Here is a 26,933-nt window from a genome sequence, read left to right as displayed (position 1 = left end):
CATAACTAATACAAAACATTACTAATGAAAGCATTACGAATATACTATATTTTGCATTGTTCTTATACACTCTACCATACGACCCCTTAAGTCTCGTCTTACACACACAAATATTTTTTCTTTATGTGAGATAAAGTCACTTCATATGATGATAATACTGAGGGATTATGAACTCCAGTCAACTTATGTCAAGAGTTCATTCTATGTCAATGATAATGCGGCTATAGATCTGGTGAATAACCACAATAATCACAGATATATGTCCAAAAGGTTCATTTCCACTTCTTTGTGCGAGGATACGAGTATTTTTCAATGATCTAGTAATGAAGACAATAAATAAAATACAATCCTGACATGGAAGATTATTGTTATTTGATGGAAGGTAATCCTGATTTGTATGTTCTTCAGAGCATTGCGCACTCATTTGTTTCCTTCAATTGAGCTTTAATTACCTGGTGTGAACTATGGGTTATATAGGATATTTGGTTAAGTATTTCTTAAGTAATAAGTTGAGAGTTGAGGACATTATGCTTCCTGTCATAACTGCGTCTACCTAAGAGCGAAAGGGGACTAGTATTTAGATCCTTGCGCGTCTATGATTTTTTCTGCAAGATACAGTAGAACTTCAGTGCCAATATTTGCTGTCATGGTTAACAAGTATGGCAATAAGTCGCATGTTATAGCACAAGACATCTCATGCTTGAAAGTAAATTGAGATCGTCAGAGAGCTCGTTGAATACCAAATCTGTGCGACCATTACACCATGAGCATTGAACTTCCCACCAGCAAATGATTCCATCTACTGAGTCTCCAGTGGGGAAAATTTACGACCATTTATCTTGGATAAGATTTAACCATAATCTCCAATCATCTCAATGATCAAAGACACAACTCAACAGGAAGAAAACAAATTTGAAAATGCTAGTCTATAAATACAAAATCTATGAAGATTTACAAGCTATAGGCACCTCCCCCCATGAGGCAAAGAGGAGGTTCTGAATGAATAAATTGCTCCCCTCTTTTGCTACTGTACATCCAGCGGCAATTACCAACTGGTGTTGCTAGAACTTTTTAAATCAAGCCAAGTAATCCAAATGCACAATTAACTTGCACTATTCAAGCTATCCAAATGTACAATTCACTTGCAAGGAATCATCTAAAAGATGAAAGAGAAGAATATGGCCAGGCCCTCTTCGTAGTGCGAAGGATGTATGGGAGTAGGGGATTCTGAGTCCAGACTAGAATACAAAAATTGGTGGGTTGAGAGCTCCTCACCAACCAGAACTTATAAATTTCCAGCACAGGAGTTGAAAGTTTCCCTGTTGGTAGGTGCATGTTCATCTCCAAGGCAAAAAGATCAATTACCAAGCCATGCAGAGAAGATCTTACGAACAAGAAATCATGAAGATCTTACAAAACAAGATATCCTGTGGTTGACTCCACATATTTGCAGTAGAAATAACCATTATTCCTCTTAGGTGAAATTGGCTCCTTAATCAGTGTCTGAATCAATATTTAGATATCTCGGTCTTACAGAACGACGTTGACGAGGAAAATTAAACGGACCATCTGATCTTTCTCTACCGCTCTTCATTGATACTCCACCATTCATACCAAGAAGGAAAGAAGCTGTGTATAGAATAGCATCATTAAATAAGTTCAGATAACTTCAACAGAAGAACAAGGAAGAAGAATACTCCTGACAACATCTCTTATCTCACATATAACATCTACCATGCACATTGGGAACTATTTCAGAGAGTAAAAATAGCATGGGGGTTACAAAAAACTACTCTAGGTGCGTGTATGTGCTCATATTAGAATTCTCATCTTATCATACTGTGCATCCAAACATGACTAATCACAGAACTGATAATTGGGGTCTATTTTACCCTAAATAATATTTGTTGCAATTAAAAGTACTAGCCCGCAGTGTTAACGCATATATAATGTGAATGTTGACATTTCTCAACTTCTTGTTTCTACTCTCCAACACAATATCTGTAAACAGGGAAATACCAGTGTCAGCCAATGAATCCAAGGAAGAGTTTTTGGTTTGCGACGGCTTCCCTGACCTCAACCCACTAGCAACTGCAGAATCCCCACCTGCCCCAAGACTAAGTGAAAACCAATCCTCAGTATGAATGCCAGTTGACAAACCTGGCTGATGCCCCACATCAGCCTCAACTGATGCATTCAATGGTCTAGTAGGAAGAAATATCTGAAGTGAGGGATCATTACTGCCAAATGATAGGGGATTATTAACCAAACCATCATTTATTTGAGTATTCGTACGATCAACAGAAGATTCAGGAAGAAGAGAACAAGATCCAATGCCAGTATCCGCAGCCAACGAGTAACCATTGATGGAGCTCGCGCAGTTAATAGGACCCTGCTGCATATCTGAACCAAATAACTGAAAGCCTGGGCGCCCATGGTTAATAGTAGGCAAAGGCCACATATTCATCCCAAAGAACAGTCCCAGGCATGAATTCCCATCATTAACAAGTGCATGGTCATCATTGCAAGAATCTGAAATTCCTTTAGGCCTGCCCGCAAAAGAGACTATAGGTTCATCAGTATGGTTGTTATTGTAAATGGATGCAGAAGAAATAAGTGGCTCATTTTCTTCGTCGGAATCACTTAGGACAATAATTTCAGCATCTCCAGCTGGTGCTGGGGGATTGCGGTCATTACAACCATATGCTGGGGCAGAATTTGGAGAAATGGTTTCAAGCTCAAACCCATTGGTAGGGAAGTCAAAGATAACATCACCACCCTGATTAACACTGGGATCTTCACCTTCCTTGCCACTCTCAGTGGCACTGCTGCCCATGGGAATAATATCTTGAATATGATTTTCAAAGTTCTCTCTTAATCCATTTCTGTATGGTAATGCCTGTATATCTTCAGGTTTGTTAATTTCCCACAAACCATTTCTGTTCTTCTTCAACCCAACTTTAAGTCCACCGAGGCTCTCAGAGCCTCCTTCCTGTTTAACATGCTTAAGAACTCCAGGCTTGGGTTTTGACTCTATATCCTGAGATTCAATGAGAGTTCCATCAGGTAAGTGCCACCTTACGAGATCCCCAAGACTCTTTCGATCACCTTCTGCCTTTGCACGCCAAGAACCATCAGGTTTCACTTCAATTTCTGATACTTCTTCTCCATAAGTTCGCAGCTGCACCAGAAAAGCCAAACAAGAAACACAAAAAAAAAAAAAATGAGGTTAACATGGTAAGTCACAAGCAAAACTAGCCATACCTGGGAAGTTAATAATAAACAAAAAGTTTAAAACGGATCACATTAATTACTACCCATACCTGAGAAGAGATCCGATTGAAATATGGATCTATAATGACATGCTCCAGAGAGTAGTTCTTCAGACAGATAGGGCATTGCCACTACATCATATCAATAGTATTTGTTACTAAATAACAGCAGACACAACAGAGTTTTTAATCTAAGCCTGATAGACACTTAAATCTGGGGCCTAGTGACTTGCCTTCTTTGACCTTTGATTCATTTCAACAAAGACTTCAAGATCAAAGCAGCCCATGTGTACACAAGGTTTGAATCTTCCGGCAACTTTCATTCTTGAACCACTCATCTGTACATATGTGCACGAGATAAAATCATAATGTGATTCACGCTGCGTCACAAAGCAATTAACATGCAAGAAACAATCAAAGAAAACAAATCAAATCCAATGAAAGCAAATTATTCAAATTTAAGATAGGAACAATAATTTCTCTCTTTTTTCCACATAATAACAGAAGGAGCTGGAATTTCAAGGCGAGCCAATCTCTTTCGTTTTTTTTTTTTTGGGGGGGGGAGGGGAATTTCCAAAACTTGGTCCTTCTCCATTTAAGTACCAACTTTCATCCACGGCAGGGTTGAACTCCTGATGTGCATTATGTGCCTACCTGACTCATCGTATATTGTTCTCTTTACACAAGCCAAAGTTCTGGGTGCTTGAGAAACAACTACTTCTATTAACATCCTTTGCTAAATTGGCACCCATCATCTCACTTGATAAGGTGATGCCTCAAAAAGGGAAAGTCTACGCTTTGACGAATTAGACCCAACTGTTTCTCGTTTCAACAATCAAATGCAAGACGAATTAGACCCAACTGTTTCTCGTTTCAACAATCAAATGTAAACCTTATCATGTATAGTACTGTAAAAATGTGCAATACAATTGCTCTGACTGCACGTGAAGAGATTTCTAAGAGTAAGCTATTGCCACTATGTGCAACTGCACAACTCTGCAGTTCTACTTTAAAAGAAACAAAAATGGGAAGAGGGAGAAAGAGGAGGAGGTGGGTGGCAAAGATATATCCCATAAATAATAAAAAATCTATGTGTGATGTAAATCATAGCATCTTAGCAGCTACCAAGGTGAAGATAGTGAAACTCACTAGGAAAATGCCAAATTTTAAATGTCAATCAATTTCTTCTTTTGGCAATGAGAGAGAATACATGGAAGAGGAGACTAACATCACAGGGAAAGTGGAGTAGAGAAGACGCATTAATTAAACACAAGAACACTGGGAAAGGGCAGTGGAAAAAAGAAGATTACAGTGTCAGAATTTGCTTACAGGGCATCGAAGATTGACTGGGATACAATCAGCAACCACTTCGAGGTCACTGTCATTATCAGCATTTTCAGTGGTAGTCCCACCACCAACGCAACGACGAACGCGAGCAAGAGCATCATCAAATACCTCACCATCAGCCTCTTTAGGGATAATATTCAGAATCTAAAAGATAACAAAATTTTTCAGACGCCATAAAAGGTCAATATAATAGGAGCCAGGCACACGCACATGTCTATTATTAGTCAACCTAGATGTAAAAAGCCATCAGAAAAATACTACGAGCCAGGGCTATAAAAATGATAATAGAAGAAAGATTTTACAAAAAGAAGAGAAAATCTCTGCTACAACTACACATGCCAAAACTCCAGATCCCCCAGATGAACTTTGCTTAAGAGACGAGTAGCGATGCACTTGCCTGAGCCTACTTCAAGAGATGTCTAAGAAACAAAAGCCCTCTGACTAGTCTTTGAGAATCTCAGAATAACAGCAGTCACTGCTCATTAGGGCAGATATGCTGCACAACTCTTGGAAACAAATAAAGCAGCTAAGGTGCAATACTATAAAAGAGAAAAGATAATGAGACAAAGTGATGATATACACAATAAATTGTTCCAAAACAAAATCACAAGCTTCTTTGAAAAACTTAATATGCAATAGCTTTTGAAACAAATAAGTACGTGTGTAATTGCAGAAATTTGACTACCTGTTGGGAAGTACGGCGCTTTACAAGTCTAACTCCCAAGCAAAAGATACGAGCATCACATCCTGCTAACAAAATTTTGTTAATTCCATCTCTGGAGCATGTTGTGATCTGTCAAAACAGCAAGACATAAACTTGAGAGAAAAATTCAGGAAAACAAAAGCTGTTCTGTATATATGTCAATACAATAACCAAGAAATGGCAAGTCGCTAGCATGAAATATAACTACAAAGTATAGTCACGGGCAGTTTTGCCTCAGACAACCACGAGCAGCGCATATATGTTCAACTAATCTGCCCCTCCCGAAAAATAGGAAGATGGAAAGGTATACATAAATGAATACTCACTATTGGGCCATCATCTCGACCATTTGCACCCAATAATTGTGAGCCAGATCTATTTATGCAACGTACTGGAGCTCCTGTTGGTTCAAATATAAGAAAAATTACGTAAATGGCAAAAAATTCTTTAACAAAATAAGAAGTATGAACCAGTTTTTCATCATGTTTAGGGAGATTGTTTTTAAAGGAAAAAAAAACAAGAACAACAGAAAATATATTTAACCTGAGAAGGATTCAAAATAAAAGTAAAAAACACTGCACTGAGTTTGCCTGCCCCATGAGTTCTGCAACTGTGTATTCTATATCAAGGCTGACCGGGCCTTTGCATTGGAGAGAAGAAACTTATCTAACACATAATGTACATAATATATTGCTGGACCCAGAACACATTACTGGAGAAAGATATACTTTCAGCACTTAATTCCTCACGGGTCAAGATTATATAAATGAAGCAAGACAGAATAGAGCATACCATTGACCTGCAAATCAGCACACTGAGGCCACTGCATCCTAAATTGTACCTTGTCATTGAGAAGCATGCACCAAGCCTGAAATTTTACAAAACAAACACCATGAATACACAATAACTACTTAAGACCAAGTCATTATTCAACCAACAACCTGAACATCATATTCCTGCTTTGCCAATAATTCCATGTCGGCTCTAGTGAGTTGAAATGTTTTCTCAATCCTTTGCATTGGGTTTGTGCTGAAAATTTTTAAAATGTTAAAAAGTGATTCACAAATGAATTCCATAGTTGCACTTGCATCCCACAATATAACGTCAATATGAATGAATTCCATAGTTGCACTTGCATCACCACATTATAATGTCAATATGAAAAAGGCAGTATGTTCACAATAGAACAAGCAGTTTAAAAAGGCAAATCAATTTTATTTTTTTTATACAAGGTAAAAGTCTTATTAATAAAAGTACCAAGAAGATCCATAAAAGTACAGAAACAAACATCCCTATAATAAGTTCAAGTTTCATAATTCCAAGGGGAATCCAAGAAATCCATATTGCCTAGCAGATTCCTCTCACACACACAAAAAAAAAGATTTTGAAGACGCCAGTTCTTTACTCTAGAAATATGGTGCTTCTTGTTCTCAAAGAAAGCACTATTTCTCTCATTCTAAATGGTCCAGAAAATACACAAGAGGTATAGTCCTCCAAAACTGTTTCTGGATACTTGTAAGCTTCTGCCCATTCCAGCTTTCCAGTAGACTTCCAACGTCTGAAGGCATTCCCGAGACTACACGACATGGATTTAGGAAGAGTTTGCAGCTTTGTTTACCACATTGCAATGAATTAAAGGTGATTGACTGATTCCAGATATTCTTCAAAAAGAAAAGATCTATAACTTAACATGAAATCTTTCTACATAGATGTTCTGGAAACAAGAGCATCCCTTTCCAGAGTTAGAAAATGAACTGCTTAGTGACCTTTATTTTTAGTGCCTAAACACCCTGCCTAATGAGGTGGGGGAAATTACTCATATTTTGAATAGCTTTGGAGCAAGTAGACGATAGAAGTTTTTGGTGTTCTCCCCGACAATTCTGCAAATACTGATGAAATAAACTATTGGTGTATTTCTTGTCTATAAAACAATTAAAACTTTCTCCCAAAAAAAAAAAAAAAACTTTCGGCAAATTGTCTTGGGTTAAGCATGCTCCTCTTCATCATAGCATTAAGTACATAACAAATCATCCTAATGAGTTATCATGTCCACAATCAGTTTTAAAAGTATAATCCCTTCTCCCATTATGTCTACATCATTATTACTATTTGAGCAATCAAACAATATTTCTTTGACTCTGTCAAATACACTTTAGATGATTTAACCATAATAAGTTGTGAGTTGTATTTTTTGAGATCTCCTAAGAAATCAATTCAATTTCAAACCAAAAATTAGATGTACTGTTCCTCATACTCTAAACAAGCAGCATATTTTGTGATTACAACTAAACAAAGTACAGAGATACATATCACAAACCAGCATAAAAGGGGGAATGAGGCAAAGGAGGTCATATACTTAAAAGGGTTAGTAAATAAACACCACCTCAGCTTGTCACAAATTTTCAACTACACACCTAAAGTTTGTATGTGACAGCCCTATGAGTAACCACCCACCCAACACCACCCCAAGACTGTTCTGAAGTGGAATAATAAGACCATCTTTTGCTGAAATGGCATAAAGAGTGTGTTCACTCCATTTAGGCATGTAAAGAGCAAACTTAGGTTAAAATTTTATTTATTTAGAGCATTTCCTTTCATCAAATATATGTTCCCACTGTTTTTCTTATCTCTCTCCATTTTAGTTAGTGTTATTTCTCCCTCAGTACCAAATTAAGATTAACTATTCTTAACTTTTATAATGACGTTAATATTCTTAAGTTGTTTAGTTGTATTTTAACATTTTCTTTTCCTTTTACTTCTGCTCATCTAATTTTTTTTCACATTCTCTCTGCCGGAATAACCACTGTCAGCGACAAATAAACTCGAGAAAAGAAAACAAGGCTTGGTTGTATAGGTTTTCTGGTGATTACTCTTTTATCTCCACCGTCCCTTTCTCTTTTTATTTTCAACAACTTATCATAAAAACCCTTAAACTTAGATCTGTAATAACGAACCAGGAACCAAAAGCTTCGACCAGAAAAAACTTCTCCACCGAGCCCTTTTTCTCTAAGTTGCTCGGACTCACCAAAAATGTTGCCGCACCCGTGTCGGATCCTTCCGAAATACACTATTTTTGGAGGATCCGACACGCACTCGTAGACATTTTTGAAGAGCGAGCAACTTAGCTTTTTCTTTCCTTTTTGTTCTCTACAACACCCCTCAAAAAACTCCCTTGAATCGGAGAAAACTCTATAGAAGGAGCTCCGGGATGGAAATTGTACAAATCCTCTTGTGGATATCGTATGTGTCCGCGTAGAAAAATGTTGGTTATGGCAGTGAAGGAAAAGGTGGGGTTTTGAAGTGAAACCAGAGTGGGTTGCTGGGATGTGGTGATGATATTGTGGTGGATGTGGCAATGAGTGTTTTGCTGGGTGGCTTATTGTGCATGGTTAGCAATGAGTGTGTATAGAAAGAAGAACAGGATGGGGCCTTAGATATGGAAAAGTTGTGGGTGTGTCGAGAGTTGGAAGGATGAAAATGGTGGTTTGTGTATTTGCCCAGTGCATGGAAAAATGGACATTGTTGTGATAGTGAAGGTTAGGGTGGCAGCGGACCAGAGCTCCACCAGAATGGTCTGGTTCCGGTCACGATCCGCTACCAGTTGGAACCAGTATACCCGGTACTCAACAGTCCAGAATCCGGTACCGGTGTGGATCACGAATTTTTCCAGTAGCTCCAGTTCCGGTCTGGTGCCGACCCGGAAAACGGTTGTAAGAAAAAAAATTTAATTGGTAGCCGTTGAGGGGGCAATCAACGGCTATTTTGAGTCCCCCCCACCCCCACGCTTCCAAATTACCCCACTACCCCATTAAAATTTCCACTACAAATACCCCTTTATACCTATTTTTTTTTTCTCACAAATATTCTCATACTCTCTCTTAGTATTCTCTTAATATTTATAATTATTGTATTAGCTAGTTGGAGTTGGGAGATTTTTTGAAGAGATTACAAGCTTCAATTATCATCTTTTAATTCTGACATTTGGTATACATCTGCTTTTACGTAAATATTCGTTCCAACTTTAATCTCTCTTTTTGTTTACTTTAATCTCTATATTTTTATTTTTTAGTATCTATATTTGTTTACTAACATTAATTTTTGATTTATAATATTTATATTGTTTGTTTTAATATTTTAACTATATTTAAATTTGAATTTAATTATGGATGCTACTAAAAATAGTAGTGGTAAAAAAAAATCTTTGGTAAGGTTTTTAGTAGAAATAAAAAAAAGTTCTACTACTAGTTCATTACCGCCTAGACTAAGTAATGTTAACGAAACTTTTTTATCACAGCCTAATGGTTTCAATGTTGGTGCCAATAAGAGACCCTAAGAAGGCATTATGATAATGTTGAAGAAGACTTATCGGAAGAAGATGATATAGAAAAACAAGAGAGATGAAACCCCTACCCCTACTAATCCGGTTACGGAATTACCGGAAGACGATGAAGAAGTTCCCCTTTACCATAATTTACTAGGGCCAAAGGTACCGAACGTCCTAAAAGGTCTTTAGTTTGAAAATTTTTGGAGCATAATAAGGTAAAAAATACTGCTACTTGCAATAAATGCAAGAGAGTTATGAAACATTTAACCGGGGGAAAGAATGGCGGAACAAGGTTGCTAACTACGCATTTGAGGAAATGTAATAAAGAATTTATTCATCTAGAAAATGAGGCTAAGGCAAAAAAAAGTGGTACACCATTGCCGGAAGAATCTGTAGGAGGTAATATTGTTCAAACGCGTTTAAACATGTATAACCTGGCTAGCCCAAGCTCATCATCGACATAAAGTGAAGACATAAATAAAGAAGAATTACCAAAAATAGTTGTTGTTATGGGTTTGTCTTTTAGTTTTCCTTCGCATCCCAATTTTATTCATTATATTCAACGAATATATAATCCCTCTTTTAAAGGTTTTTCACGAAATACAATCAAAAATGATATTTTTAAATTTCAAGCTGAACATTGTCATTTTCTTCGTTGCTTATTTAGTAAATTTGATGGTAAAATATCTATTACTTTTGATACGGGTCGTAGTGTTCTGGGTAATGATTATTTTACTCTCACGGCTCATTGAATTGATCACCATTGGAACATGCAAAAAAGAATTATTGCTTATAAATATGTTGACGAGACTAAAACCAGTAGCTACATAGCTAGTACAATAGCGGAAAGCTTGAAACATTTTAGACTTATTGATAAAACTATGGCATGCACATTAGATAATGCTTCTAATAATTTGAAAGCTATTGATATTTTAAAAGCTAGACTATGTCCTATAGATGATGATTATTTTCATGTTAGATGTACCGCACATATTTTAAATTTGATAGTACATGACGGTGTTGAGTTGTTTGGAAATGGTTGTTTTAAAGTTTGAGTTGCTTGTAGTTTTATTTTGAAAAATAAAAGTCTATAATGGATGATTTTAAACATCAATGTCGAGAATGTGATATTCCATATAGAAAAGTTCCAACAGAAATTCCTACTAGATGGAATTCTTTGTATCAAATGCTTGAAGTTGCTTATGTATATCGTGAACTAGGTGATGATGATTGGATTGTAGAACTTTGTAAATTTTTAAAAACTTTTTATCAAGCTATGAACACAGTATCTGGTCAATATACTCCAACTATTTCTTTTGTTTTAGTATATATTACTCGTTAGAATATGAGTAGAAAAAGGAATAGCATATAAAATCCTACTTGAAAAAGGATTGTAATGTAGTATCCTATTAGGAAAAGGATTGGAATGTATTGTCAATAAATAGGGCCTCAATGTAATAATATAGTTACAACAATTCAATGATATTTTTCTCTTATATTTCTTCACATGGTATCAGAGTTTCCACGATCTTGGTAAAGAATCAAAGAGTTTCCGTTGCCGGCGGGCGGCTATAATCCATATATGTCGCCCGTCTGGCCAATGATTATGTTAGCAAAAGTTGGGTCACTGACTCACTGTGTATCTTTCTAGTGACAATTTTCTCATATCTTTGTATAGCACCATGCATCTATCCGGTGACTACTTTTTCGTATCTATTTTTCTTAGCACCGTACTTCTTTTCAGTGACTATTTTCTCATTATCTGATTTGCGTAGCACCGTGCATCTTTCTGGACTACTGTCTCATATCTTAGTTGCATAGCACCATGCATCTTTCTGGTGACTCCTCATATTTAATTTACATAGTTCTGTACGTCTTTCCGGTGACTCCTCAGATCTTTTTCAGTAGGGTCGTGCCATCATTTCGACCCTGCCCATATAATTTCTCTTTTCCAGTAGGATCGTGCCGTCATTCCGACCCTACTCATATAATTTCTATTTCTCAATAGGGTCGTGCCATCATTCCGACCCTACACATATTTCTCTTTTTCAGTAGGTTCGTGTCATCATTCCGACCCTACCCATATACTTTATTTTTCCTCAGATTATAGTCACTTTTCAATCATCAAATCTAATAATTCGGCGTGTGAGCATGTTTCAGCTAAGTTTCCAGTGACTCATGTTCAACATCTACTCGTCTCTTGATTTCAAGATGACCCGTATATTTTATACCAATTTTCGGCAATTTTCCAGCGACACATCGACTTTACGGCAATATTTACTACTTTTTCGGATCATTTTGTCATTTGTTCCGTTTCAATTGAGGTCTCCCAGACGTCCAAAGCAGTCCTTATCAGTTTTCTTGCAAATATCTTCACCAAGTCCCTCACCGATTCTCATATTAGTTACATCCATAACAAGCTTGGTACATATGTTTTCTATACACCAGCTTAAGGGGGAGTGTAGAATATGAGTAGAAATAGGAATAGCATATAAAATCCTACTTGGAAAAGGATTGTAATGTAGTGTCCTATTAGAAAAAGGATTGGAATGTATTGTCTATAAATAGGGCCTCAATGTAATAATGTAGTTACAACAATTCAATGATATTTTTCTCTTATATTTCTTCACATTACTGATGTTTCTAAAGTACTTGTTGAATATACAAAAATTTGCCCTTACAAAGAGGCAATTGATGCTATGATTGATAAATTTAAAAAATATTTTGTTCTTATTCCACAAATTTATTTGACAGCTACTTTATTCAACCCATTTTTCAAAGAAATTGGTGTAATGATGATGGTTCAAAAAATTTACACATTTAGAAATTGGACCTCATGAAAAGCCATCGGCTGAAACTTCTTGTGCTAACATAGTACCTAAAGCTAGGAGTTAATATAACTTGTATCAAGTTATGGAGCAAAATGTTCCGCGGCCCAACCTCCTACTTCTAGGCATAACAACAACAAACCCAGTATATTCCCACCTAGTGGGGTCTGGGGGGGTAAGATGTACGCAGTCCATACCTCTACCTCTAAAAAGTAGAAAGGCTGTTTCCGATAGACCCTCGGCTCAAGGCACGAGATACCACACAAACACATAGTCAAGCACAGCACAAGATTACATAACATAAATACGGCACCCATCAGTAATATAAAGCAGAGAAAAGCACACAGATTCGTAATAAAACATGGAACACGGAATCATAACGGGCATAAAACCCCCACCAAGTACTTCCCTACACTAGCGACTCAAACCGGCCCTAGTCCTCTGCCCTAATTCGCGTCCTCCAAACCTTCCTATCTAGGGTCATGTCCTCGGTGAACTGTAACTGCTCCATGTCCCGCCTAATCACCTCACCCCAGTACTTCTTCGGCCTACCCCTACCCCGCCTAAAACCATCCAACGCTAGCCTCTCACACCTACGGACCGAGGCATCCATGCCTCTCCTCTTCACGTGTCCGAACCATCTCAACCGGGCTTCCCGCATCTTGCACTCCACTGGAGTCACACCAACCTTCTCCCGGATAGTCTCATTCCGAACTCTATCCCCTCTAGTCAGCCCACACATCCAGCGCAACATCCGCATTTCTGCCACCTTCATTTTTTGGATGTGGGAGTTCTTGACTGGCCAACACTCTGCTCCATACAACATGGCCGGACGGACTACCACCCTGTAGAATTTGTCTTTAAGCTTGGGCGGCACCTTCTTATCACACAGCACCCCCGACGCGAGCTTCCACTTCATCCATCCCGCCCCAATACGGTGCGAGACATCCTCGTCAATCTCACCGTTACCCTGGATCACGGACCCGAAATACTTGAAACTATCCCTCTTACAAACCTCCTGTGATTCCAGCTTCACTACTACCTCATCCTCCCGCCTCACGTCGTTAAACTTGCATTCCACATACTCTGTCTTGCTTCTGCTCACCCTGAACCCTTTAGACTCAAGAGTTTGCCTCCACACCTCTAATTTGCCTACTTCTAGGCATAGATATGATAATTTTTTATGACGAGATGGGTGAAGAACTTGGTCTTCAATGTTCTAGCAGTGATGATTTTGATTCGTATATTCCACAGGATCGGAAAAGTATTAGAGATACAAATGGACAATTTCAACTTCTAGCATGGTGGAAGACCAGTATCAAACAATTTCCAAAACTTTCAAGGATGGTTTGAGATGTGCTCGCAAGTCCAGCGTCGTCAGTTGCTTTGGAGCAAGCTTTTAGCACAAAAAGATTTATGATTGAAGATCATCGATATTTGTTAGCAAAGGATAGTTTAGAGATTTCGAAATTATTTAGAGATTGAATCAACGCCGAACAAAGAAATTTTGGACTCCTAAAATTACAACCCCCCTCCTCAAATTGAAGACGAAATAGATGAAATATTTGAGGAAAACAGTGATGATGGAATGAAAGCAATGGAGGCCAAGGATAAAGACCAATTCCGAAAAATATATCCGTCAAAGAAATAGCTAAGTTACAACTAGAATATTTTGGACATTATAGATATTAATAAGATTCTAGAGTAGAGATCTAATTCAAACAGAACCCTTCCTAGACTGTGTAGATTAGATTCTTTTTTAATATTTGTAATAAATGTACAACGTACGAAATTTGAATAAATATAAAGGTTATTCGCCTTAATTTTATTTTAAAATTTGTCATTTATTTGATGCAATTAATGTTATAAATGTCTTAGCTAAAATTATAAAGTTTATATTTGTAACTTTAAAGTTATGCAAAAAATAAACTTTAATAGTTTAACTTTATAAAATTAGGGAAATTTTTATAAATTCTTATAAGTTAATGTTATAACAAGTTAACGTTTTAACAAGTTTTTGAAAAAAAAATAATAACTTACAAACTTTAATAGTTTAACTTTATAAAATTAGGAAAAGTTTTATAAATTCTTAAAAGTTAATTTTATAACAAGTTAACGTTTTAACAAGTTTTTGAAAATAAAATTATAACTTAAAAATTTTTATAAGTTAGGAAAAGTATTAGAAATTTTATAAGTGAAATGGTATAAAATTTCTACAAGTCAAATTTAATACTTCTTCGACAAGTTTTTGAAAAAAAAAATTATAAGTCAAAAACTTATTAATTTAATACAAGAAAAATGTTTTTATATATATTTTTAAAGTTTTTAAAAAAGTTGTTACTGTTTTATGATTAAATATAATAAATATAATTTAAATTTAAAAATAAAATGTTAAACACCGGTTACCGATCCAGTCCGATCCGGTTTCGCACCGATAACCAACGGACCAGGGCGGAACACTGAGATTTTTCGATAGTACTGGTTCCGGTACCAAGACCGGTTCCGGTCCATTGCCAGGCTTCGTGAAGGTCTTAAGAAAAAACAAAGGGAGAGAAGTGGGAAAAAATTTAAGCAATAAATAGATATATGAGGCACGTCTATTTCAACACTCAACATGAAATCTGCTTGTCCATATAAAGTGAGATTGACGAGGATATCCCACATCGCATTAGTGCAGGGTGGTTGAAATGAAGACTCGCTTCAGGTCTTGTATGATAAGAAGGTGTCTCTTAAGCTTAAAGGTAAGTTGTACAGGGTGGTAGTCTGAATAGCTATGTTGTATAGAGCGGAGTGTTGGCCAGTTAAGCACTCCCACATCCAAAAGTTGAAGGTGACAGAGATTAGAATGTTGCGATAAATGTGTGGATTTACCAGGAAAGATAGGGTTAGAAATGAGAATATTCGGTAGAAAGTGGGAGTGGCTTCGATGGAGGACAAAATGCAGGAAGTGAGGTTGAGATGGTTCGAGCCTGTGATGAGGATGTGCATGGATGTTCTAGTACGGAGATGTGAGAAACTGGTTATGGATGGTTTTAGGAAGACATGACCCTTAATAGGAAGGTGTGGAGGACTCGAATTAGGGTAGAGGGTTAGTGGGTAGGAGTTCAGCTGCTATAGTAGGGGAAAATGCTTTGTTTCTATCTGAGCCTGGAGTTTCTTGTTCATGGTGTTTCGGTGGTGTCTATAATTTTGGATAGATAGTTTATAATAGTATCTTGTGGGTGTTTTGTTTCTTTTATTATCTAGTAATGTGTTATCCCATCTTGTTGTGTGCTTTTGTGTATTTTGTTTGTTATACTGTCAGATGTCCTGAGCCGAGTTCTATCAGAAACGGCCTCTCTAATTCAGTTGAGGTAGTGGTATGGACTACGTACACTTTCCCCTCCCCAGACCCCACCACTTTATGGGAATACACTGGGCGGGTAGGTTGTTGTTCGAAGAAGTCTAAGTGGATAATAAGACCACTCCAAAGTTAAGGTATGTAGTTAAAATTTTGGGACAAGTTGATGCGGTATGTATATGTTATCCCTACCATAAATGCTCAATATGACTTGGATGAAACTGAAAGTGATTCAAATTAGTAACCAAATTTCCACATGATGCCAATCTTACATTTCAGATAGAGAGAAATATCAATTACCTCCCTGAACTTGTCACATTTTTATTCATGGTACACCTGAACTTTGACTAATCCTAAGTAACCCCCGAACTTGTTCTTTTAGTACGTCGCGTGACCCTTTTCAGCTGAAGGACCAGGGCTTGTAAAACACGCGCATACACATGGAAAAAAATGCCTAGAAGTCTGTCCACGTGAATAAATACCATCCACTTCCCTTATATTGATCCTATATTAAAAAATAACCGACTTCTACACTTTATTATCTGATTTCTCTCTAAAAAAAATTATATTTTTTAGTTTTCCTTTACTCTGAAATAGTGAAAGGTTAAATTTTCGTCGATCAAGTAAGTTATTATCTGAAAAAATTATATTTTTTTGTTTGTGTTAAGAATATGAAATTATTTTTTCCAGTTAGTGCTTCATAGTAGTTTCTAATTAGTGTTTCAATTAGGATTTTGAGAAGACTTACATGCACAAATACATTTCTTATTATAATTAACGGAGTAAGAAATTGCAATTTAAGTTAAGGGTGTACAAAAATCAAACCGATAAAAATGTAATTGATTTATCGTTATTGGGTTAACGATTTTATAATGATTTTATAAAAAGAAATTATTGGGTTATTGATTCAATTTTGATTATTTTTACTGGGATATTGGGTAAACCGAAAACCCAATAAGTTTATGCTAAATTATTATTTTGGTTGCAACTAAGATTTGGTTTCTTTTCATGGTAGTTACTACTTTTTCTATTTTATGAGTATTTTCTTATCGGTTAAATTGAAAATCAAATCGTTAACCAATATAACTACATACACCATAATGCATACAACCGAGGAATCTATGTTCGAAATTGTCATCCGACCATGAAATTTTCACAATTGGAGGAGACCCACATGCACAAACAAGTCTCCTATTATAATTTATGGAGCTAGAAATAAGTAGATAAAGTAGAAGCAATAGAATGGATTTTTTTTTAGATTGGAAGTTAAATAGGAAGAGGGTGATTGAATTTTTTGAAAAAATTAAAGGAAAATAGAGTTGTTTTGATTTTTAACCATTGAAAATGTTGATTGGCCAAAAAATCACTCTATCACGGGCGTGATGGAGTGTGAAACCAAATATTTTGCCATGTCAGCAAAAAAGGGTCACTCGATGTAGTAAAAGAACAAGTTCGGGGTTACTTAGGACTAGTCAAAGTTCAAATGTACCATGAATAAAACGTGACAAGTTCAGGGGGTAATCGATACTTCTCTCTTTTAGATATACTTAACGTTCAATTGGTACTTTTGAACTAACATGGTGTAGATACAATAAAACAAAAGATCTGCCATTTAATGATATACTAACTTTGCATACATTCAAAATGCAAGATTAAACTCATCTCATGACCCTATTTCAAAATGTTTTAATCTCTCAAATACCAAAGCCATCACTAAATGAGATAAAGATAAGATTTTGTCCTATTATTTCCGTCTTTGCGCCTCTTTTGTTCATCGGGGAATAGAAGGCAGAAATGGAATGACACACCGGTTTGCTAGAACCAAACCCCCTCCTATTCCATCTGTGCGAGGAAAAGGAAACAAAATTCACCTTTCTTAATAACCACCAAAACGGGCATTAATAACTATTTGCTCTGACTTTGTTGGCACAGTTCAAGTAGTGTAATTAAAAGCCATAGCTTCTTCGATTAAAGAAACGAAGCAATGTGAAGCGAGAACTCATCACTTCATGGGCAAAGCCATGCACTTCTTCAAACAATGACGTGGAAAGTGATACAAAAAGAAGCAATCAATTCTTTGAATCTCAAATTTGTTGGACTAATATCGACATTATTGCACATAAGGATCATGTGATGAGATTAGTTATTGTAACTGAAATGTTATTATTATAGTACTAAATTCATATGTGTATCATATTTTAACTAGTCCAAAACTATGCATGTCACCTCCTGCTTCACGCTTCACAACCTTGTCACCTTTGTCGTGGTTTTGGATTTTTGAAAGTAAAAGCGAACTTGCTTTTAAGACATTAACAACATAACAACAACAACAACAACAACAAAAACATACCCAGTATATTCCCACAAATTGGGGGAGGGTAAGTGTACGCAGTTCGTACCACTACCTAGGAAATTAACAGCATAAACAATCTAAACTTAAACCCAACAAGAAGGAACAGCAGCAGACCTATTTCTAGACATAATAGCTTTCACAAGATTAATGGGATACAAGTAACTCACCTATCAGCAGGTGCGCTAGTGATAGCCAACTTAACAGGATATAAAGGGTTTGCCATTGTCACCCAGAACCTGCATATAGATAATTCCATTAGTGAAGGTCAAAGCACTTATGATCACGTAAGAACCGATGCAACAACTCAATATCCATATGCATAGAAAATGAAGCGCCGGCGCTGAGTACAATTAATGTCAGTCTATCCTTTAAGATTTTACTCCCATACTGGCCGTCCCAGGTTAGCACTCACATCTTCTGTACACAGCTTATCGACATATAGTAACAGTGATGAATTAACAAAACCAAATAGCCAAATTAGCTGAAAAGCTCCCTTCTCAAAAAATCCTGAACATCTATTCCTAGGCTAAAAGATATCAGACCTACAACAAGGATATAAACATAAAGTGGTAATAACTCGTTCTGTCACATAGAAAACCCCCCAGACTCTTTAAAGCCAAATCTCCACCCCACTCCCCACAACTGCGACTACCAAACCCCAAAAAGGAATAAAGAAAGAAAGAATGTATAACTAAATATACATGACTGTCTGCACTATGGTGTTTAATGAAAAAGAAAACAGAATGCACTTGCATTGTAATATCCTGTGGTAAAGAGAATCAGATGAAGCAAGGTAAACAGAAGAATCAGTGACAACTTACGGGTCTGCACGACTCAATCTGCACAATTCACAGTAAAAAGTTTCAGGAAAAATTGGAGGAAAACCCCCCTCCATGGGCTTTTTTGGAATGATGACACAGCATGCATGTTGCCATGTGCGGCATCTTATATCTTCACACTGCATGCAAAATTCCGTTTTAGACACAAAATGAAGTGTATTGAATAAAAAAGAAACAGAAGATCCAAATACTAGGACTGACAGCATACATTGATACATCATCACATACAAGGAAAGCATATACCCCTCAACAACAACAACAACAAACCCAGTGTATTCCCACAAAGTGTGCCTACCCCTCACTGCAACAGAAATAGAGTACTGAACAATAAAATGAAGATATGCCTACATTGAAACTATAATGATACTCGTAGAATATAAAAAAGATTAACAATAAAACATCTCAAATCCCAATATTGGCAGACCCCTAAGTTAGAGGAGAAAAACCTTGTACAAATTGAAGATGCTTGGTATACAAAATTTACTACACATTTTCTTTGAAAGATATTCTGAACATTACAGGAGTCTTTCCTCAATCAGGGCAATACACAGGATATTTCTGCATATGCAAGTTTATTTTCATAATTAAGGCTGACGAAGGGAATAAGCACAGAAGTAAAACCTGAATCATTGTTTCAGCTTGTAGCGAGCTTCCACAGGGACATCGAATCTTCATCTTATAAGTATCTTCAACTTCCTCTTTTAACGTTACATTACTGCTATCTGAGACAATCTGTGACTTAGATGCTAGGTCAGTTGCCCCAGACAATGGCATTTTTCTGAAAGAAGCAACAAACATTAATACATTAATACAACCAAGAAAAAAAATTCCCGAGTAAAGCCTACAAGGTAAAAAATTATCATGTCTGTTTCATTTAATTTAACAAAGGCAAAATGAATTAAACAGTATCATGTCCCGCTGATGCAAATGGAAGTTTGACATGAAGAAGCAACACAAGCTTATTTCTCCATAAATCCTGTTACTTAAGTGTACTCGAGATCAGGGCTGTTTTATACCTGTAAATTCCATTGACAAGTTTTGCAACCTCTTCCTTTCCAACACTATTTTTCTTTGCCCACATTCCTGAAACTGTTCAAAATCACATAAATATGTTAGCATTAGCTATTACAGCCCACCAAAGTTTTAATGGTTTGGCATGGCCTATATTACAAATGGGGTAAGTTTGGGCACAACCCATCTTAACCCATAACAAAAGCTAGCCTAAAGTCAGCCCAAACTCAACACAATCACTATCCAACCTTCGACCCCAATAATTTGATTCTTTTGTAGTCAAAAGTTCTGAAAAAATATAATATATTCCAGACTGTCAGACATTTATTTACAAGATGTTAAGTCATAAGTTTCCCCTCAACAACTTTTAATGCTACATAGCTCGTGTAGTCCTTTGCAATTTTTTCTTTTTATCAAGTAATGATTTGCTATCTATTCCAAATAGAGAAATGTGTAAAAAGATTCTTCGTCTCATATCATGACTTTAAAATAAGTCAAATTATGATATTAAATTTCATCAAACTACAAGAATTTTTTAAAATGTATATAATATTTTATTTATTTCTATTTTTGCACATATACACAGATTAAATAACAATAAATTCTGTCAAACACATTTAAATCCATCACTATTTTCCTGTCTAGTATTTAAATTTGAAGTAACAAATAAGTATCATCAAAAACAGAAGTTCTTTTTTTCCGAGGTAGGAACAGAAGTCGTTCCTACAAAATTTTAAAAAAAAGGTCTAGAATGATTGAAATTAGTTATAATACTGTTCCTGAAATGAGCACTCTTGCTATTTAAATTTAACTGTAAGTCCAACAAAATAACCCAAAAACGAAAGTGCATGTAAAAGTTTGTCTAAAATAGTTCAACGGTGACCACTTTATCCGATAGTGGCAAGTTTTTTAAGTTTCAATTGTTTTGTACTCCCTGTGATCTTAAATACTACTCCCTCTATTTCATTTTATGTGAACATATTTAACAAGACACGAAATTTCAGAAAAAGAGAATTCTAAATTTCTAGTCCTGAATATGTCATTAACATTAGTATATGATCATAAAATCATGTCATTGAGAATAAAATAGGAAATTTGAAATTAACAATTCCCTAAAATTTCTCCAAGCAAGCTATGTGGCTGCTCACCTCGTTCATCAGAAAGAATAGCTAATATGCGATCAACAAGGTCCTACATCATGCCAAAGCCGACTGTCAAACACATACTAGTGATAAATGATAATCATAGATAATTACTAACTGAATCATAAATAATTACTAATTCAAAGTTGAGATACAGTACTTGTTATAAAGAAAGGAAAACTACGAATCAACAAAAAGAAGCATACTCTCACTCATCTTTAAACTGATTACAAGATTCCCAAAGTAATTCCCTATTCAAAAGGAATAGTAGACTAGGCCAAAGTCTTATTACACATTCTTGCCAACAACTGATAAGGAGGACCAACTGAATGAAGTGTGGTGGAAACCCTAAAATATAGATATAAATAACTTAGAAGGCAAAATAAATTGATTTAGGACTCATACAGACCAATATGGCCATGAGCCAACATAGAAGTAACACAGTAAGGTACAGGAAACTGTTTGGCAAATCAATAAATATGAGAGAATTAAAAAGAAGCCAGGTTCAATATATGAAACCACGAAGAATCAATAAAATGTTCAAACCTGCTTCTTTCCTTGCTTTGATAGACCAAGTTGAGTAAGCACATCTTTGAGCTCCTTTATCCGAAAATGTGTCAATTTATCCTATAAGAGATATTAGTTGTCACTTAAAATAGGCAGGTGCATCCAGTTCCCTAACACCAAATTGTGTCACAGAAGGACATCACATGAGATAATGCCCAAATTAATTTCCTGCTTCGTGATGCAGTACTTTTTTATCAGACTATAACAAACTCCGACAATTTCCTTGATAAGGTGAGATCAACTATCCCAAGCCTACATAGTCCTCTCTACTCAGAGACCGAAAGAGGTTGGACCAATAGCTTTGTTAAAGACTCGTCTGAGGCACATTTAAGCCCTGAGAGTCACTTAAAGCAAAATTGTGTGCTTCGCCGGCTTCAATGGCACTTCAGTGAGGACAGTAAGGTGCCAAGCTAAGCTGTGCCAACTCTTCCTTTTTGCTAAAGAAAACAAATCGACACAAGACGGGTGCAAGTGCAGGATTTATGTGGCATTCAGTCAACCCACATCGGATACTTTGACTAGAGTCCATAGACATATTTGTGGGGAAAATTGAGATTTTAATTTCTCAAATAAAAGATAAACAAATTTAAGACATGGAAAATGGCATAGGTTTAATTCTCTTTAGCTTTACCTCTTGGTCACTATTTGTTATTTATAAATGTTTCTCCCTCATAGAAAAGAGAGATAATTCCTAAATTAATAATTAGCATGTTGATTTTTTGATAATTAATGTATGTTTTTAATGCCCATCTTGGAGAATGAAAGATTAAATTCTACAACATATATCTAAGTTTTCCTCCGAATAACTATCAAAATTTAGAATATCTTTATAGATCTATCTTTATGACAGAGCCCATAGGTAATAAGGCACATGCCTTGTTAATTAATAATTAGCATGTTGATTTTTTGATAATTAATGTATGTTTTTAATGCCTATCTTGGAGAATGGAAGATTAAATTCTACAACATATATCTAAGTTTTCCTCCGAATAACTATCAAAATTTAGAATATCTTTATAGATCTATCTTTATAATTTTGATTTTTTCAGCCAAATCCCAACACCTGTACCTGCATCCTACCTAGATTAGTACCCTCGAATCTTAAAGTTTTGATTTAGCCAAATCCGACCCTTGGACCGCATCCGTGTCTACCACTCCCGAATTCAAGCAACTTAGGTGCCAAGGCATGTGCCTTATTACCTATGGGCTCTGTCTATAAGAGTGCAATAGTTAACAGTTGGTAAATTGATATATAAAATGTTTAAAAATGTTATGAAGAACTTTTATTGATTAAGCCAGGACATGGCGTAGCTACTGCATACCGAGGACATGACCTAAGATAGGAAGGTGTGAAGGTTGCAAATTGAGGTAGAAGGTTAGTAGGTAGGAGTGTGTCCTTGCTGGTAGGTAGGAGTGCTTTGTCTTGTAGCATGTACTAGTAGTTGTAGAGCTACGCTGGTAGTTTCTTGTTCTTGAAGTTTTGTTGATGTTTGTTGTTCCGGGTAGATCGATTGTAATATTATTTGATGGTAATCTTGTTCAGTTACTATTTGTTGTTTTGTTACTACCTATTTGTCGTTACAACTAGTTGTCTTGAGCCAAGGGTTTATTCAAACAACCTCTCTCTACGTCACCTCTGAGGTAGAGGTAAGGATTGCATACACTCTACCCTCCCCAGAACCCACTTTGTGGGAATACACTAGGTATGTTGTTGTTACGAAGAAATTTTATTGATAAAAAAGAAATCAAAAGTCACTTAAAAAAAAAATTAGCTTCAAAACCTATATATTTTATCTAAATCAGCAAGTTAAAATGGCTTTTAAACTCTATTGACATGATTTCATATATTTTGATTGTACTTATTTCAATTACTTTTACCAAATGCTTATTGCTTGTATATGTATTTATTTTTCCGTTGCTTTACATACAAATTTTTTAATTTTCTTCATTAGCACCTACATTCGTTAAACACTTAAAGTGCTGACCTTAATTCCACTTTGCCCCCAACCTATTTGGTTCCTCTTTTGCACTTCTCTTTTGAGTACTATGGCAACAACCTCCAAAACAATGAAACATAATTGATAGGACGGGGTTTTGCAGCCAGGTCGTATGACATTAATCTTGATCATTTGAACTAACGAATACAAGCATGTCTGGGAAATGTACACCATAAGCAAGGGTCAATGGGCCAACTTTACCAAATTCAACATTAGGGGATTGCTCCAGAAAAGATCCATGTTGCTATAACATATGGAAATAAACTAGTGATGCAAAGCTCAAAATTAACATTCATTACCACAGTGCCGTGAGAATAAGACCATAATGACTACTGACGAGTTAAACTGTACCTATGAATTTGACAGGTTTTGGATGTATTTTAGCTATTTTCTGATTAAATTTATATCATTTTGATGATTAATACATAAACTTTTGGTATAGGTATTTAAAGGTGCATAAGCAGACTAATCTAAGTCAAAGTCAAAACAAGAAGAAAAAGATCAAGAAAGTCAAATTTGAGGTTGGATCCATGCAAGAATTGACGCGAGTGTGGAGAGATTCGCGCTGCAACCTAAAAGTGCTAGTGTTTACAATGCAAAACACAGCGCGGGCAAATCTGCATGAACTCTATGCTGCAGCGCAAAAGCCAGAACCAAAGGGCCGACCTAGAAGTTGTAATTTAAGGATATTTGGTCATTTTTACATATCCTCAAGCACACGTATTCGTCCCATAAGTTAGGGATCTTAAATATGGACTGTATATTGAAGTTTTGCGCCCAGGAACTTTGGAGAGAGATTACATTCTCCTAATTGATCTGTAATCTAGCTCTTCGTTTCTATTTAGATATGAACTCTTTTATGGAGGAACTTTCTTAATGGAAACTTATTAATGTATAAGTTTAGATTTAGCTTCTTGAATTAAAAATCTATTGTGTATTTTTTCGGAAACAGCCTTTCTACTTCATCAGAGGTAGAGGTATGGACTGTGTACATCTTACCCCCCCAAGACCCCACTAGGTGGGAATACACTGGGTTTGTTGTTGTTGTTGTTGTATTTTTTATGGTGAATTCATCATGATTGAATCTTTCTTTTTTTGGATAAATAAAGGAATTAAGAGGTAATCATGCGCTTGAATTATTTTCACTAGTGGTTCTCCTATAACCCGTTGATATTGAGAGAATTGATTGAGGAGACTGTTACCGGAGTTGGAGTTGGAACATTCGAGAGAAGCTCCATTTGTTATCTAAAATATGTCATTAATAAACACATACATAAATTGAATTCTCGATGTGTCGTTTGATATCTTCTTTTGGGTGCTGGCAATCTGGTATCTTTAAGGTATAGTTATTCGAGGAAAAAACGTAGCATATTGGGGACAGAAATAGACAATTATTTATGCGAGAACTATTAATAGTTATGTTCAAGAATTATTACTCAAAGAGTGAAATCTAAACTAATCATCCTAAGTCGAGTTTCCCGGTTTCTTCCTTCGGTAAATATCTTTAATCTTGGCTCAAAATTTTAGATCACTTTAAATATTTGTTTTATGATGTTTGAACAAATTACTTGATTTTAAATGCTTTCATTGAGTCCCAATGTCACCACTTTTCACGCCCCTTTACTAAGAGATGCACTATGTTGCAAGGAATCAGAAAAGACCTTAGCACGTCCACGATGGGGAATAATCCCTTTCTTATTGTTTAGCACAAGACAAAATGAACATGTGAAGATCCATTCCTTTCCTATTTCTAGGCGGAACACTTAAATCTTATTTGTTTGTAAATGGTTCAACTGATTTGTTTCAGGCCCTAGTTTCAAAAGGTTGGATTCTCTGTAGAGGACTCAAGCCCTAACTATGCTAAATCGGACTAGCACAGATTTTACTTTTAGTATTGGTGTTTTGCCCTCATCAACTACCATAAGTGTGACCCAAACTACGTCAAGGTTATATCAATCTACCACAAGAACAACGTAAAACTGTCCTGATTCATACTAATTCGTCGACATTGCCTCAAATGGACAATGTAGAAATCTCAAACTAGGCTTGTAAGCCATTGACAAGGGAAAAATAGATAACTTCAAACACACAGGGTCTCTATCTCGTTCTTGTATTAAATAATTCACCTTTTTAAGGAAAATTATTCTCTGTAACTCACACTAATTTAAGTCTTCAACTGTAAAAGAAAGCAACACATTCAACGACATACAACAAACAAAACGCGATTAAATTTAAACTAATTACTGCCAGCAACTAATAGAACTGCCAAGGGTAGGAGCAAGGAACGCAAAAAATCAAATGACATTCAGTAAAACCAAATTACCTTGCAGCTAGTTACCAAATCCATTTTTACACGCCTCCGAATGCTAAACACAACGCAAATGACCTAATCATAAAATCACCCACAAACAATACGTGAAAAACATCAATTCAAATTCCAAATTATTATCAGAAAAAAATCAAAATTCTAAAAGCTGCTCAGACACCACCGTTATAAAATTTAAAAAAAAAAAAAAAAACAGATAGATCATAAAATGTCAATTAACAAAAACAACAGTTACAATTGAAACATTGATCACACAAAAAAAATTACCAGGGTGGAGAGATTAAAGGATGAAACTGCTGAGATAACAGAAGGGTTTTCAGCAAATTGCTGATTAAGCTTCTCCTATATTTCAGAATGTTTTGGGCAGTAATTTCGTAAGTATAATCGGACTACTGCCAAAAGTTACGGACATATCCCTTCACTATCAAATACGGTTTGTTTCATGCAAACAAATCCGGGTTCTTAATTTTTTTTTTATTTTTTTTTTTGTTTTTAGGAAAAAAATATTTTAGATTAGAGGAAAGGAAAAAGACAAGGGATAGTGTGACACTTGGAAAGGGAGCTAACTAATTCTCTTTTCTTTTTTCTTGGGTTCTCACGTTTGTAAAATATATTAGTCGGCTTACGTCGTGTTACCCACAACTTAATATTGATCTTTAAAAATTTTATATTATGTATAATTCTATCATTTAGTTAAAATTTGTATTTATTTGGTTGATAAATTCTAAGTTAGGCATACATTATTATATTTACATTGATGAAATTTGTATAATAATATTTTAAGTTGTTAAAACTTTTGTGTCATTGATAGTCAATTATATTTATTTAAATAATATATATATATATATATATATATATATATATTGGACAATTACAGAAGGTTT

The 26,933-nt window shown here is 35.7% G+C and overlaps 1 protein-coding gene across 2 annotated transcripts; it reads right to left on the bottom strand.

Moving 5' to 3' along the window:
* Positions 1-814: 814 nt before the first annotated feature.
* On the bottom strand, positions 815-26,585 carry LOC107873163 (E3 SUMO-protein ligase SIZ1). Of its 2 annotated transcripts, XM_016719909.2 has the most exons (17): positions 26,317-26,585; positions 26,047-26,109; positions 21,706-21,786; positions 21,166-21,208; positions 20,023-20,095; positions 19,628-19,784; positions 18,989-19,125; positions 18,335-18,403; positions 6,264-6,351; positions 6,115-6,190; positions 5,649-5,722; positions 5,305-5,412; positions 4,602-4,763; positions 3,506-3,610; positions 3,324-3,404; positions 2,020-3,181; positions 815-1,629 (listed from the first exon to the last, which is right to left on the bottom strand). In XM_016719909.2, exons 2-17 carry the CDS (start codon positions 26,068-26,070, stop codon positions 1,493-1,495), a joined length of 2,577 nt encoding a protein of 858 aa, XP_016575395.1. In that variant the 5' UTR covers positions 26,071-26,109; positions 26,317-26,585; the 3' UTR covers positions 815-1,492. The 2 variants fall into 2 exon arrangements, with proteins under 2 accessions (XP_016575395.1, XP_047270862.1); XM_047414906.1 differs by lacking the exons at positions 26,047-26,109; positions 26,317-26,585 and having other exon boundaries at positions 21,166-21,228; positions 21,706-21,784.
* Positions 26,586-26,933: the final 348 nt, after the last annotated feature.

This window comes from Capsicum annuum, chromosome 6 (genome assembly GCF_002878395.1).
Source record: "Capsicum annuum cultivar UCD-10X-F1 chromosome 6, UCD10Xv1.1, whole genome shotgun sequence".
NCBI lineage: Eukaryota > Viridiplantae > Streptophyta > Magnoliopsida > Solanales > Solanaceae > Capsicum > Capsicum annuum.
The sequence above is the reverse complement of the archived record's forward strand: the minus strand, read 5'-3'. Positions and strand labels throughout refer to the sequence as shown.